Source organism: Dryobates pubescens, chromosome 30 (genome assembly GCF_014839835.1).
Source record: "Dryobates pubescens isolate bDryPub1 chromosome 30, bDryPub1.pri, whole genome shotgun sequence".
Taxonomy (NCBI): domain Eukaryota; kingdom Metazoa; phylum Chordata; class Aves; order Piciformes; family Picidae; genus Dryobates; species Dryobates pubescens.
The window spans coordinates 10,509,589-10,525,675 of NC_071641.1; the positions used below are offsets into that span (position 1 = coordinate 10,509,589).

At 50.2% G+C, this 16,087-nt stretch overlaps 1 protein-coding gene across 1 annotated transcript in view; it reads right to left on the reverse strand.

Annotated features, from left to right (window-relative positions):
* Positions 1-16,087, reverse strand: part of PCDH15 (protocadherin related 15) — a 995,294-nt gene that overhangs the window by 175,385 nt on the left and 803,822 nt on the right. The window contains exon 15 of the mRNA XM_054174769.1: positions 7,139-7,345. Coding sequence (XP_054030744.1) covers positions 7,139-7,345 — 207 coding nt within the window. The remainder of the gene's footprint in view (positions 1-7,138; positions 7,346-16,087) is intronic.

Below are 16,087 nucleotides of genomic sequence, written 5' to 3' on the forward strand. Positions count from 1 at the left end.
TATTTGGTGCTGTCCTGGCTGTGTGTGCCCAGGCTGGGCTGAGGCCTCACTGAGGGAAGGCCAGGCTGCCCTGGGCTGGGTGCAGCTGGTTCCAGATGCTTCCAGCCAGTTCCAAGGTGCCAGCACACGGAGCACAGCTCCTCAGCACCAGGGAGATCAATTGAAGGGGAAATGGCAGCGAGGAGTGAGGGGAAATGGTGAGGAGGAGACGAGCTGGGAGTGAGGGAGTGGAGCTGAGCCTCAGGGTAAGGGAGTGGGATGGGGCAGGCTGCTGACTGCATCTTTATTTGTCACCATCCACATGGATTTGTCATTGGCAGCACATTAAATGGTAAAGTCTGTTGTGCACGTGAGGCTGAGCAGTAGGTGATCAACCTGTCTTGACTCTCAAGCTGCCCAGGGAGATGGTGGAGTCACCATGCCTGGAGGTGTTCAAGAAATGTGGGGATATGGCACTTTGGGACATGGTTTAGCAGCTGTGGTGGTGATAGCTGGATTGGATGATCTTAGATCTCTGTGTACCCTGGTGCCCCTGGAAAGCCCCACACATTAAGGCACTGTTCCAGCATGTCTGAGTTGTTGAAATGACAGACACATGAATTGTGACCAGAATGAAATAGCTCAACATCTCCCTCAATCTCTTTGAAGATGCTGCTGAGTTATTAAACTGGCAGAGTGTGCAAGGGTCACTCTAGATCACAGGTACATTTCACATCAGCTTTTATTGTCCCCACCATTCCATCAGCAATGGCCAGCAGGAGCAGGGAAGTCATTCTGTCCCTGGACTCAGCACTGGTTAGGCCACACCTTGAGTCCAGCTCTGAGCTCCTCAGTTTAGGAAAGCTGTGGACTTGCTGGAACATGTCCAGAGAAGAGCAATGAGACTGGGGAGGGGTCTGGAGCACAAGGCTGGGGAGGAGCAGCTGAGGGAGCTGGGGGTGTTTAGGGGGAGACCTTATTGCTCTCTACAACTACCTGAAAGGAGGTTGTAGCCAGCTGGGGGTTGGTCTCTTCTCCCACACAACCAGTGGCAAAACAAGAGGACTCAGTCTCAATCTGTGCCAGGGGAAGTTTAGGCTGGAGGTGAGCCTGAGCGGGCAGCCAGGCACCAGTGGTGTGTCCCAGGGATCAGTGCTGGGCCCCAGCCTCTTTAACATCTTCATTGATGATTTGGATGAGGGGGTTGAGTCAGTCATCAGTAAATTTGCAGATGACACCAAGCTGGGAGCAGGAGTTGATCTGTTAGAGGGCAGAAGGGCTCTGCAGAGGGACCTCAACAGGCTGGACAGATGGGCAGAGTCCAACAGGATGACATTCAACAAGTCCAAGTGCCAGGTGCTGCACTTTGGCCACAACAACCCCATGCAGAGCTACAGGATGGAGACAGAGTGGCTGAGAGCTGCCAAACTGAAAGGGACCTGGGGTTACTGATTGACAGCTGGCTGAACATGAGCCAGCAGTGTGCCCAGGTGGCTAAGAAGTCCAATGGCATCCTGGCCTGCAGCAGGAACAGTGTGGCCAGCAGGAGCAGGGAGGTCATTGTGCTCCTGGACTCTGCATTGGTTAGGTCACACCTTCAGTACTGTGTCCAGTTCTGGGCCCCTCAGTTTAGGAAGGACATTGTACTGTTCCTTCAGCCACTTAAGAAAACAAACCTGGGCACATTACAACAAAACACAACCAACCAATCCCCCCCAAAAAACAACCACACACAAACCCAAATTTAAAGCTGCACCAAATGAGATCTATGAATTTGTGTCAAGAGTGTCAAGAAACCATCGGTACTTTAGACACAATTAATCAGCAGGCTCCCAGGAGACCTTCTTGTGGCCTTCCAGTATCTGAAGGGGGCCCACAGGAAAGCTGGGGAGGGACTTTTTAGGATGTCAGGGAGGGATAGCACTAGGGGGAATGGATCCAAGCTACAGGAGGGGAGATTTAGATTAGACCTTTGGAGGAAGTTGTTCCCCATGAGGGTGATGAGAGACTGGCACAGGTTGCCCAGGGAGGTGGTGGCAGCCACATCCCTGGAATTTTTTAAGGTCAGGCTGGATGTGGCTTTGGGCAACCTGATCTACATGGAAAGCCCATGGCAGAGGGCTTAGAACTAGGTGATCCTTGAGGTTCCTTGCAACCCTGACAATTCTACGGTTCTATACAATTCTCCTCTCCTTGCTCTTGGTGCTCCCAGAGGCAGACAGGACATGCACACAGTCCTAGCCCTGGCTGGCTCCATCCAGCCTCATGGGCCTGCCCTTGGCATAGTTCCCAGAGTCATCCAACCTGGCATTCTATGATTCCATGATCCAGGAGCCCTTCCCAAGACCCATCTCCTCTCAGAATGATCCATTCCCACAACCCATTTTGAACCTGCTCTCCAGTATTTTGCTTTCTAACAAGCTAGGTGAGCCAATTTGGGTTGGTGCCACACAGAGACACTGCCATTGTCATTCCAGCTGTGAAGGAAGTGACTGACTGCAGAGGATTTGCACAGAGAGGGTTCTTCCAGCTTGGAATTGAAATTTAATTTAAATTAATCTCTCTCTTTCCTCTTTTTATTTTTATTGCATTTAAGACAGATCCACAGCTTTGGCACATAAAGCAGCAAAGCAGTTACTGTGTAGCCTTTTCACCAACCTGAACCACCAGAGCAGAAGAAATGAGTGGTCTGCCATGGAAGCAGGAGGCTCTGGAAGCCTTATGTAAACAGCCATCAGCTCCTGCTGTTCAAATTCCTCAGCCCAGCTTGGGTTTGCTCAGGTCTTAAGGTACTCGTGTGGCTTAATTTAATTTATGCCATTTAAACAGAGCACTTAATTACAGCACACTTGGCAGAGCTGCTCCAGTGAGAGGCCTGTTTGCAGTGTCACAGCCATTAATTAATTTTTGAAGGTTTAGAGCAGGACTCTCTTATAATTCCCATAGGGTTTGTGTTTTGTTGTGTTGGTTTGGTTGGTTGTTGGGTTTGTTTTGTGGTGTTTTCCCCCCCCCCCCCTTAAGACACAGAGTTACTTTCTTCAGGCAATTAGCTGAGGACAAGGGGTTCCTTTAATGTGAAATGTAATCTCAGATGATTTGTCAATTAGCAGAAGATGACTGAGTATGTTCTGTTTAGCCAGGGTCACTACTGCAAACTAAGATGCAGGAGCACAAAGAGGATGTGTCAGCTTCTCGGCAACCCCCGAATACATTAATTTACTGAGGCACAGTCAGGCCAGCAGAACAGGAAGACCTGCAGAACTTGATAAGCATTACCTAAGCTTTGAGAGCAGCCCTGCAGAAAAGGGCTTGGAGGCTCTGTTAGATGAGAATCTGGACATGAGCCAGCAATGTGCACTTGCAGCCCACAAGGCAAATTGTATCCTGGGCTGTATCAAATGCAGCATGGCCAGCAGATGGAGAGAGGGGATTCTACCCCTTTGCTCTGCTCTGGTGGGATCTCACCTGTAGTCCTGTGTCCAGTTCTGGAGTCCTCAACACAGGAAGGATATGGACCTGCTGGAGCAGGTCCAGAGGAGGGCCATGAAGATGATCAGAGGGCTGGAGCACCTCTTCTGTGAAGACAGGCTGAAAGAGTTTGGGCTGTTCAGCCTGGAGGAGAGAAGGCTCCAGGGAGATGTTTCAGTATCTGAAGGGGGCCTACAGGAAGGCTGGGGACAGACTCTTTAGAAGGGCCTTGGGTGATAGGACATGGAACAGTGGTTTAGAACTGGAGCAGGGCAGATTTAGGTTGGACATTAGGAGGAATAGGGGTGGTGAAAAACTGGAACAAGTTGTCCAGGGATGTGTGGTGGTCAGACCTGATGGAGCCCTGAGTGTCCTGATGTAGCTGAAGATGTGCCTGCTCCTTTCAGGGAGGATTTCCTCCCCCTCCACTCTGCATCTGGAGGACTGGGTCCAGTTCTGGGCTCCCTAGTTCAAGAGGGACAGAGATACACTAGAGAGTGTCCAATGGAGGCTACAAAGATGATGAGGTGTAGTGGTTTGAGCCTTAACTGGAGTTGAAGAGCTCAGATGGTAGCAAACCAATAATTCCTCCTCCCCCCTTTCCCCTGATAAGGAAAAAGGAGAGAAAAGAAAAAAAAAAGGGGTAGGGGAAAAAGAGAAGGAGGTAAATCTACCAAAAATAATCTGGAGTCAGTTTGGAAGTAGGGTAAGTAATTTTATATATATATATATCAGTAAGAGGGAGGGTTTACAAGGGTAAGGAATAAGGATAAATAGGAAAATACACAAAACCAAGCCCGGATGGTCTTGTATTTCCCTGGATGTAAGTGGATGCAGTCCTTTAGAGAAGCATGGATGCAGCTTGGAGGGGCCAGGCCTGACCATGTGCAGGAATCAGGAGACTGGCTGCAGCTGATGTCCTCTCCAGCAGGCGAGGCAGAAGAAAAGGAGCAAATGGCTGCAGTGTCCTCCTTCTCACAGGCTGGCTGGACAGGAAAGGGCAGTGGAATAGACCACTTTTGATCCAGGGGACCCCCTTCTCCTGGGAGGGGGAAACCAAATCCCTCTCTGTTCACCCGGATCAGGTTGGTTTTTTGGTCCCCCGGGGGAAGCAGGGCTCTAGCAGCCCTCCCCCCAGGCTGGGTGTAAGCCAGCACATGAAGGGACTGGACCATTTTTCTGATGAGGAAAGGCTGAGAGCCCCAGGGCTGCTTAGTCTGGACAAGAGCAGCCTGAGAGGAGATCTCTTTAATGTTTACAAATATCTGAAGGGTGGGGGGCAAGAGGAAGGGGCCAGGCTCTTTTTGAAAGTGTCCTGTGATAGGACAAGGAGGAATAGATACAAACCCAGGAAGTTCCATCTCAACATGAGGGAAAACTTCTTTACTGTGAGGGTGCTGGTGCCCTGGAGCAGGCTGCCCAGAGTCTCCTTCTCTGAGACTTAAACGCCCCATGCGGATGTGTTCCTGTGTGCCCTGCCCCAGGTCATGCTGCTTTGGCAGGGGGGTTGGACTGGATGATCTCTGGAAGTCCCTTCCAGCCCCTAAGGTTCTGTGATTCTAACAGTTCATATTAAAGGAATAAATGAACTCTTCCCTGCAGAAGCTTTTAGACTGAACCATCTGCAGTTTTGCAGTATACAAATGGCAAGTACCTGGGAGCTCCTGAGGCATTCAAAGAATCAGCCCAAATTCAGGGCTTAACAGCTCAGAGTAATCTTCCATTTCAGGCTGCTCTATGATCTAATATGTAGCTCCAGCAAAGAACCTTGCATTATCAAATCTGCTCATGACTTCTCAAGGGTAGAGCTGTGCAACAGGTTAATCAGACCTCTATTAGCTACAACCTGAAACACCCATGGAGGTTATTGAAGTCCAAAGTCTTTCCATCATTCCTTTAGTGCACGAGCATCTTTTAGCAGGAAATAGGAGAGAGACCCAAAAAAACCACCAGCACAGAAAACTGCCATGTAAAATTAAGTCTCTGAGCTAGGACACTGAATTCTCTATAATTAAAACAGTTGTTTTGAAGTATTTCAGGCACAAGGGATTCAGCCCCTCCCTCACCAGGCATGCTGTGTGACTTCTTTCATCACTCTGGGCTTTGTATGCACAGCAAGATTTTCCTAGGTCACTGCAGATACAAAGCCTGGGGTAGAATCATAGAATGGTCTGGGCTGGAAGGGACCCCCAAAGGTCATCCAGTCTGACCTCCCTGCACTCAGCAGGGACATCCCCAACTAGATCAGGTTGCCCAGGGCCTTGTCAAGCCTTACCTTGAATATCTCCAGGGCTGAGGCCTCAACCACCTCCCTGGGCAACCTGTTGCAGTGTTCCAGCAGCCTCCTCATGCAGAACTTGTTCCTAACATCCAATCTAAGTCTGCTCTGCTCTAGTTTGAAGCCATCGCCACTGCTCCTGTCACTGCAGGCCTTTGCAAACAGTCTTTCTCCATCGTCCTTGTAGCCCCCTTCAGGTACTGGAAGGCTGCTCTAAGGTCTCCCTGGAGCCTTCTGCAGGCTGAACACCCCCAGCTCCCTCAGCTTCTCCTCACAGCAGAGCTGCTCCAACCCCCTGAGCATTTCCATGGCCTCCTCTGGACCCTCTCCATCAGGTCCAGGTCCTTCCTGTATTGAGGGCTCCAGAGCTGCACACAGCACTGCAGGTGAGGTCTCCCCAGAGCAGAGCAAAGTGTCAGAATTACCTCTCTGGATCTTTGGCAACGCTGCTTTGGATGCAGCCCAGGATGTGATTTGACTTACGTGCTGCAAGCTCACACTGCCTGCTTATGTCCAGATTCTCAGCCCACAGCACCCCCAAGGCCTTTTTCACAGGGTTGCTTCCTCACACCTCATTCCCCTGTCTGTACTGGTAGCCTGTTCTGGCCTGAGAATTTGGAGCATCAATGGACTTGCAGATAGAGAAGCAGCAGCAGCAGACTGTGGATTAACAGTGAAATTTTGGTGCTGTATTCAGCTTTCTATCAACCAAATTGGCAGAAAGTTCACAAGCAGCTCTTCAGCTTGCTGAAAGCTCCACTCTGAGTTTCAGACCATACCTATAAAATGCACAGCCTCACATACAGACTTGCCCAGTTTCAGTCTTCCACTCTTCAGGTGATTAACAGCCTCCCTTCCCATTTTTGAAGACTCAATACGCAGCCATGTGTGTTACAAAGTGGGCATAGAGAGTGCACCAAGGTCAGTTGCAGCCAAAGGCTTCTACTAGTACTTTGAAGAATCATTGAATGTGCTGCCCAGGGAGGTGGTGGAGACCCCATCCCTGGAGGTGTTCAAGGGGAGATTGGACGTGGCACTTGGTGCCATGGTCTAGTCGTGAGGTCTGTGGTGACAGGTTGGATTCGATGATCCTTGGGGTCTCTTCCAACCTTAGTGATACTGTGAGACTGTGATTATCTCTAAAAGAACACAATCTTAATTGGGGGTCAAGTAAAATACAGCTCAGTTATCCAGTTCAGGCAAACTTTCAAATCTCTCTGAACCCAGAATGAAAACAAAAGAATCAAATCCAAAGGGAATTGTACCAAGGCCGCTCAGAATTTTTTTTTTTTTTCATTTAATGATCAATTTTGTCCTGATTAAAAAAAAAAAAGATGAAAACAAGGAAAGAACGCTGAAAATACTCAAACTGCAAGCAGCAGGAGTCTGAGCCTGTGCAAGCAGGGAGCATACCTCCTCCACGTCGTTGTCCAACACCACAATTTGCAGTGGGGAAGTCAGATTCCGGTTGTCACAGATGGTTGTGCCCACCGGGGAGGATTCCAGGATGAAGCCCTCATAGCTTGATCTTGTGAAGTAAGGCTTCTGGTTGTTCTCATCGAGGACTTCAATATGCAGGTTGGCAAAGGCAGGAAGAGGGTGGCCGTTGTCTTGCTCAGCCTGAAAAAAAACAACCCACCACCTCATCTGACAGGCTCAGGGCCCAGGCTCCCTCCTAACAGTTACCACGCTGTGAAACGTTGCATCATGAGCAAATGACACAGCACAACCACCTGGGCTAAGAGAACACCAAAGCTTTGCATCATGAGCAGATGACACAGCACAACCACCTGGGCTAAGAGAACACCAAAGCTTTGCATCATGAGCAGATGACACAACACAACCACCTGGGCTAAGAGAACACCAAAGCTTTGCATCATGAGCAGATGACACAGCACAACCACCTGGGCTAAGAGAACACCAAAGCTTTGCATCATGAGCAGATGACACAGCACAACCACCTGGGCTAAGAGAACACCAAAACTTTGCATCATGAGCAGATGACACAACACAACCACCTGGGCTAAGAGAACACCAAAGCTTTGCATCATGAGCAGATGACACAGCACAACCACCTGGGCTAAGAGAACACCAAAGCTTTGCATCATGAGCAGATGACACAGCACAACCACCTGGGCTAAGAGAACACCAAAACTTTGCATCATGAGCAGATGACACAGCACAACCACCTGGGCTAAGAGAACACCAAAGCTTTGCATCATGAGCAGATGACACAGCACAACCACCTGGGCTAAGAGAACACCAAAACTTTGCATCATGAGCAGATGACACAACACAACCACCTGGGCTAAGAGAACACCAAAGCTTTGCATCATGAGCAGATGACACAACACAACCACCTGGGCTAAGAGAACACCAAAACTTTGCATCATGAGCAAATGACACAGCACAACCACCTGGGCTAAGAGAACACCAAAGCTTTGCATTGTGACAAGATGACACAGCCAAACCACCTGGGCTAAGAGAACAGGTATGAGATTTAACACATCCAAGTGGATGTGGATTTCACACATCCAAGTGCTGGGTTCTGCACATTGGCCACAACAACCCCAGGCAGAGCTACAGGCTGGGGTCAGAGTGGCTGGAGAACAGCCAGGCAGAAAGGGACTTGGGGGGACTGGTCGATAGTAGGCTGAACATGAGCCTGCAGTGTGCCCAGGTGGCCAAGAAGGCCAATGGCATCCTGGCCTGGATCAGAAATAGTGTGGCCAGCAGGAGCAGGGAAGTCATTGTGCCCCTGTACACTGCACTGGTTAGGCCACACCTTGAGTCCTGTGTCCAGTTCTGGGCCCCTCAGTTTAGGAAAGATGTTGAGCTGCTGGAAGGTGTCCAGAGAAGGGCAACGAGGCTGGGGAGGGGTCTGGAGCACAGCCCTGGGAGGAGAGGCTGAGGGAGCTGGAGGTGCTTTAGCCTGGAGAAGAGGAGGCTCAGGGGAGACCTTCTTGCTCTCTCCAACTCCCTGAAGGGAGGCTGTAGCCAGGTGGGGGTTGGTCTCTTCTCCCAGGCAACCAGCACCAGAACAAGAAGGCACAGTCTCAAGCTGTGCCAGGGGAGGTTTAGGCTGGATGTTATGAAGAAGTTCTTCACAGAATGAGAGATTTGCCCTTGGGATGTGCTGCCTGAGGAGGTGGTGGAGTCACCATCACTGGAGGTGTTTAGGAAGAGACTGGATGGGGTGCTTGGTGCTATGGTTTATTTGATTAGATGGTGTTGGGTGATAGGTTGGACTCAATCTCAAAGGTCTCTTCCAACCTGGTCTATTCTATTCTATTCTATTCTATTCTATTCTATTCTATTCTATTCTATTCTATTCTATTCTATTCTATTCTATTCTAAAATGGCACAGCAAGACCACCTGGGCTAGAAGAACACCAAAATGTTGCATCATGAGCAAATGACACAGCACAACCACCTTGGCTAAGAGAACACCGAAACTCTGCATCATGAAAAGATGACACAGGAAAACCACCTGGGCTCAAAGAACACCAAAACATTGCATCACAATAATAAGCTTTAAAGTCACACTGGAACTGGAAGCTGTGCAGCTCACACAGACACAGAGTTCCTTAAACACTGAGCATGAGGAGTTTTGGAAAATCTCCCAAGGATGAGAGTAAACAGGAAGGTGCTGATTGTGACTCAGCACTGAAGCAGGCTGCCCAGGGGGGTTGTGGAGTCTCCATCTCTGGAGAGACTCCAAACCTGGAACAGCTTGTCCATAGGGGTTATGGATGCCCCCTGCCAGAAGGTGTTCAAGGTGAGGTTAGAGAGGGCCTTGAGCAACCTGGTATAGTAGAAGGTGTCCTTGCCCATTGCAGAGTGGTTGGAACTAGATGATCTTTAAGGTCCCTTCCAAGTCAAACCATTCTGTGATTCTATGAAACCTGCCTGGACATTGTGGTCCTGGGCAACCTGCTGTGGGTGACCCGGCTTTAGCAGGTGGGGTGGACTAGATGATCTCCAGAGCTCCCTTCCAACTCCTACCAGCCTGGGATTCTGCACAACAGAATGCCAGCACCCACGGCGCCAGCAAGAGAGCTAAAACCAGAAGATGACACTGGGACACGTGGACATACGGGACTTGCTACAGATTGCTGAAGAGCACATTGCCCTGGCTGTGACTCTTGCGCCCTCTCCCTCAACATAGAATAGAATAGAATAGAATAGAATAGAATAGAATAGACCAGGTTGGAAGAGACCTTCGAGATCATCGTGTCCAACACTACCCAATCAACTAACCCATGGCACCAAGCATCCTGTCAAGCCTCGCCCTGAACACCCCCAGCGACGGCGACCCCACCACCTCCCCGGGCAGCCCATTCCAATGGGCAATCACTCTCTCTGTGTAGAACTTCTTCCTCACATCCAACCTAAACCTCCCCTGGTGCAGCCTGAGACTGTGTCCTCTTGTTCTGGTACTGGCTGCCTGGGAGAAGAGACCAACATCCGTCTGTCTACAACCTCCCTTCAGGTAGTTGTAGAGAGCAAGAAGGTTCTCCCCTGAGTCTCCTCCTCTCCAGGCTAAGCAACCCCAGCTCCCTCAGCCTCTCCTCACAGGGCTGTGTTCCAAACCCCTCACCAACTTTGTTGCCCTTCTCTGGACACCTTCCAGCAAGTCAACCTCCTTCCTAAACTGAGGGGCCCAGAACTGGACACAGGACTCGAGGTGCAGCCTAAACACTGCAGTGTACAGGGGCAGAATGACCTCCCTGCTCCTGCTGGCCACACTCTTCCTGATGCAGGCCAGGATGCCATTGGCCCTCTTGGCTGCCTGGGCACACTGCAGGCTCATATTTAGCCTACCATCGACCAGCAGCCCCAGGACCCTCTCCACCTGACTGCTCTCCAGCCACTCTGACCCCAGCCTGTAGCTCTGCCTGGGGTTGCTGTGGCCAATGTGCAGAACCTGGCACTTGGATGTGTTCAATCTCCTGCCCTTGGACTCTGCCCATCTGCCCAGCCTGTCGAGGTCCCTCTGCAGAGCCTCTCTACCCTCCAGCAGATCAACTCCTGCCCCCAGCTTGGTGTCGTCAGCAAATTTACTGCTGATGGACTCAATGCCTTGTGGCATCCTGGGGTGCACCAAGAAAGGTGTGGCCAGGTCTAGGGAGGTTCTCCCCCTCTACTCTGCCCTGGTAAAACCACACCTGGAGTATTGTTCCCAGCTTTGGGCTCCCCACTTCAAGAAAGACAGAGAGCTGCTGGAGACAATCCAATGGAGAGCCACAAGGATGATTAGGGGACTTGAGCAGCTCTCCTGTGAAGAGAGACTGAGAGCCCTGGGGCTGTTTAGTCTGGAGAGGAGAAGGCTGAGAGGGGATCTGATCAATATCTATTAATAGCTGAGGGCTGGGAGGCAAGAGGAAGGGGCCAAGCTCTTCTGGGTGGTGCACTGCAATGAGCCAAGGAGCAATGGATGCAAATTTGAACATAGAGGGTTTCAGCTCAACAGGAGGAGAAACTGCTTTACAGTGAGGGTGCCAGAGCCCTGGAGCAGGCTGCCCAGAGAGGTTGTGGAGTCTCCTTTCTCTGGAGCCTTTCCAAACCCACCTGGATGCACTCCTGTGCAGACTGCCCTGGGTGCTCCTGCTCTGGCAGAGGGGTTGGACTGGATGATCTCTGAAGGTCCCTTCCAACCTCTAACACTCTGTGATTCTGTGACTTATTCTTATTTTGAACCTTCTTCAACTCAGAAGCATTAATTGCCCCTTCCAGCCTCATCAACTACCAAGGCTGTGATGCTGCTGCCTTGGTGGATTTTTTTCTTTTTTTTTTTTTTTTTTAGTTTATGAGTAATTAAAGTAAATAAAGAAGGGAAGTAGATGACAACAAGTAATTTGCTCTGCAATTTAGAAAGAGCAAACCAGCTTTCATTAGTGGCCTGTGCACACCCTTGGAGCAAGGCAATAGCAGAACAATTTAAGGCAATAGCACCTGCTCCTGAGGTTTTGCTGCCACAATCTGTAAGCACACAGAGTGTGGGATTCTGTCCCTTCCAAAGTATCACAGTATCACAGTAACTAAGGTTGGAAGAGACCCCAAGGATCATCAAGTCCAACCTGTTCCAACAGACCTCACAACTAGACCATGGCACCAAGTGCCACGTCCAATCTCCCCTTGAACACCTCCAGGGATGGCGACTCCACCACCTCCCTGGGCAGCACATCCCAATGACGAACGACTCGCTCAGTGAAGAACTTTTTCCTCACCTCGAGTCTAAACCTCCCCTGGCACAGCTTGAGACTGTGTCCCCTTGTTCTGGTGATGGTTGCCTGGGAGAAGAGACCAACCCCCTCCTGTCTACAACCACCTTTCAGGTAGTTGTAGAGGGCAATGAGGTCGCCTCTGATCCTTCTCTTCTCCAGGCTAAACAATCCCAGCTCCCTCAGCCTCTCCTCACAGGGCTGTGCTCAAGGCCTCCCCCCAGCCTTGTTGCCCTTCTCTGGACACCTTCAAGTGTCTCGATGTCCTTCCTAAACTGAGGGGCCCAGAACTGGACACAGTACTCAAGGTGTGGCCTAACCAATGCAGAGTCCAGGGGCACAATGACCTCCCTGCTCCTGCTGGGCACACTATTCCTAATGCAGGCCAGGATGCCATTGGCCTTCTTGGCCACCTGGGCACACTGCTGGCTCATGTTTAGGCGGGTGTCAATCAGCACCCCCAGGTCCCTCTCTGTTTGGCAGCTCTCAGCCACTCTGACCCCAGCCTGTAGCTCTGCATGGGGTTGCCGTGGCCAAAGTGCAGCACCCGGCACTTGGACTTATTAAATGCCATCCCATTGGACTCTGCCCATCTGTCCAGTCGGTCAAGGTCCCTCTGCAAATGAGGAGGTGGTTCCTCATTTTTCACATCCACCATCTGAGCAGCCTGCTGGAAATAGGCCATTTTGATTTCACCACCTACTTATTGTTAATTTCTTCTTTAGCCCTTTTTTCATGACTGCAAAATATGACCTAAGTACACAGCGTAGCTTTGTTTACCAAGTGACAACAGGGTGCTGCTGGTGACTCAAAACTTCCATTCCATGTGCAAAACACAGAATCATACATAGAATTGTCAGGGCTGGAAGGGACCTCAAGGCTCAGCCAGTTCCAACCCCCCTGCCATGGGCAGGGACACCTCACACTACAGCAGGTTGCTCACAGCCACATCCAGCCTGGCCTTAAACACCTCCAGGGGTTGAGGCTTCCACCACCACCCTGGGCAACCTGTGCCAGTGTCTCACCACCCTCATGGAGAAGAACTTCTTCCTAACATCCATTCTGAATCTACCCATTTCTAGTTCTGTTCCATTGCCCCCATCATCCTATCCCTCATCGTCCTATCATCCTAGTCCAAACATGAACATTGGAAGTCATTTTGTTCCAAGTAGGTGATGACTCCTTTAGTAATTCACAAGAAACCTATTTTGTGCTTTAAAATACCTCACAGAATCACAGGATTTTAGGAGTTGGAAGAGACCTCTGAAGACCATCCAGTTTGACCCCTCTGCAGAGCCAGGTTCGCCTAGAAAAGGTCACACAGGACCATGTTCAGGCAGGTTTTGCATGTCTCCAGAGATGGAGACTCTGCCACCTCTCTGAGCAGCCTGTTCCAGTCCTCTGCCACCATAAAAGAACTTTCCTCTCATATTTAGACAGAGTTAGGATAATCCTTCAGAAAGTGACAAGTGCTTCCTGCTTGCAGCAAGTGTTTCTTACAGCACCAGACACAACTCAGTCTCACGGTTTTGCTTCCTTTCACTCCACCCTCCCTTCCTGGGGAAGGTCCCTCATTCTGGTGTGCAAAGGAAAGGACAGAAGGTTTGATGGTGTGAGGAGTCTGTGATTTTAAGATCTATCTTACAAGGGTACAGAGAGAAGGGTCACGAAGGAGCTTCATGCTTTTGTTTCCTTTCACTCCATACTCCCTGCCCAGGGAAGGTTACTAGTTAGATATAGAATCACAGAATTGTCAGGATTGGAAGGGACCACAAGGCTCAGCCAGTTCCAACCCCCCTGCCATGGGCAGGGACACCTCACACTACAGCAGGTTGCTCACAGCCATTCAGCCTGGCCTCAAAAACCTCCAGGGATGAGGCTTCCACCACCTCCCTGGGCAACCTGTGCCAGTCTCTCACCACCCTCATGGGGAATAACTTCTTCCTCACATCCAATCTCAATCTCCCCACTTCTATTTTTTTTTCTGTCCCCCCAGTCCTATCCCTCCCTGACACCCTCAAAAGTCCTTCCCCAGCTTTCTTGTAGCCCCCTTCAGATACAGGAAGGCCACAATAAGGTCTGCTTGGAGCCTTCTCCTCTCCAAACTGAACAACCCCAACTCTCTCAGGCTGTCTCCATAGCAGAAGAGCTCCAGCCCTCTGATATCCTTGTGGCCCTTCTCTGGACACCTTCCAGTACCCCCAGACCTTTCTTGTAATAGTTCTGGTGTGGAAAGAGAAAAACAACAGGTTTGATAGTTTGAGATGTCCTTGATTTTAAGACCTATCTCAAGAGAGTACAGAGAAGGGCACAGAAGGTGGTGAAGGGTCTGGAGAACAAGTCTTGTGAAGGGCAGCTGATAGAACTGGGACTGCTTAGTCTGGAGAGGCAGAGGAGAGACCTTCTGGCTTTCTCCAGCTGTCTGAAAGGAGGTTGGAGGCAGGTGGGGGTCAGTTTCTCCTCCCTAGAAACAAGTGACAGGATGAGAGCAAACAGCCTCAGGTTGCACCGAGGGAAGTTTACGTTGGACGTTAGAGGAAACTTCTTCCCTGAAAGGGTTCTCAAGCACGGGAACAGGCTGCCCAGGGAGGTGTTGAATCCCCACCCCTGCAGGGGACACAGAGATGTGGTGAGAATGTTTAGCACCAGACTTGGTACAGTTAGAGAGTGGTTGGGCTCAATGATCTTAAAGAGCTTTTCCAAACAAAATCATTCTGTGCCATGAATCCCTGCCCTGGCACCAGCTACCACTGCCCTGAATGTGCAGGTCCTCAGCTCTGTGTGCAAGGTGCAGGAGCCTGAACTCACTGGGTGTCAACAGCCTGGCCCTGAGGCACTTCCAGGGCTCTGCTCCCAGGACCATGCAAGACTCATGGCCGTGGCAGATCAGCCTCAGCATGACAGACCTCATCATCCTCTGAGGAAAGGAATAAGGTTTGCTTTTGGATAGCCAGGCAGCAAGTGCATCCTCGATGTTTAGATGTTCATGTAAAGCAAAGCAGAAAGCAGGATGCTGTTTGCAGCTGATTCACAGTACAAAAGGGACCTTCTCTGAAACGTAAATGAGCAGGGTCTGCTGCTGTTGGAAGGCAATGGGTTTAGAATCCATGCATCCATTTAAGCATGCTGCAGAAAGAGCTACACCAACCTTCACCACCAGAAAACACCAACCTAAGGAAGACAGAGAGAATTTCCAGGAGGCTACTAGAGACTCTCACAGACATCTGTGCCTGGTCGATAACCATCTCTGTGCATCCTGGAAATATACTTCCCCCCCCCACCCCCATGTGGTTACATTTTCACCACCATCCCTGAAAGAACCTTAAAAGTCAGATTCATTTGCTGTAGTTGCTCCCACTCTTGCACCTATTTCTTTTCCAAAGACCCCCAAAGTCCCCTGCCATTGACCATAATTTGGCATTCCAGCAGATACAGAAAAGCAGCGAGGAGAAGCCTCTGCCAAGCACACTTGCTAGCTCACTGAAGGAGAAGGAGCACTGCAGAACTGCAGGAAAGTCACTTCAGATTTTCTGTTTAATACTGAAGTGGTTTGTCAAGCCCTGCAACAGGCAGCCAAGGGGCAGGGTTCAATCACAGAATGCTAGGACTTGGAAGAGACCTCCAGAGATCATTTAGTCCATCCCCTCTGTCAAAAGCAGGATCACCCAAGGCAGGTCACACAGGAACACATCCAGATGGGGCTTGAAAATGTCTAGAGAAGGAGACTCCACAACTTCTCTGGGCAGCCTACTCCAGGCCTCTGCCACCCTTACAGGAAAGAAGTTTGTCCTTGTTGAGGTGGAACTTCCTGATTTCCAGTTTGTATCCATCAACCCTTGTCCTATCAGAGGACACCACTGAAAAGATCCTGGCCCCTGCCTCTTGCCCTCCACCCTTCAGACATTTATAAACATTATGAGATCTCCTCTCAGGCTGCTGTTCCCCAGACTGAACAGCCTCAGGTCTCTCATCATCATTCCTGGAGGGATTTCAAAGCCAGAGTGCCGAGGGACATGGTTAACTAGCAGACTTTTAGTGTTGGATTCATGATTGGACTCAGATGATTTAAAAGATCTCTTCCAGCCTAAATGATTCTCTGATTCTATACAAGAAGGAGGAAAGAGTCCAGGAACTTCAG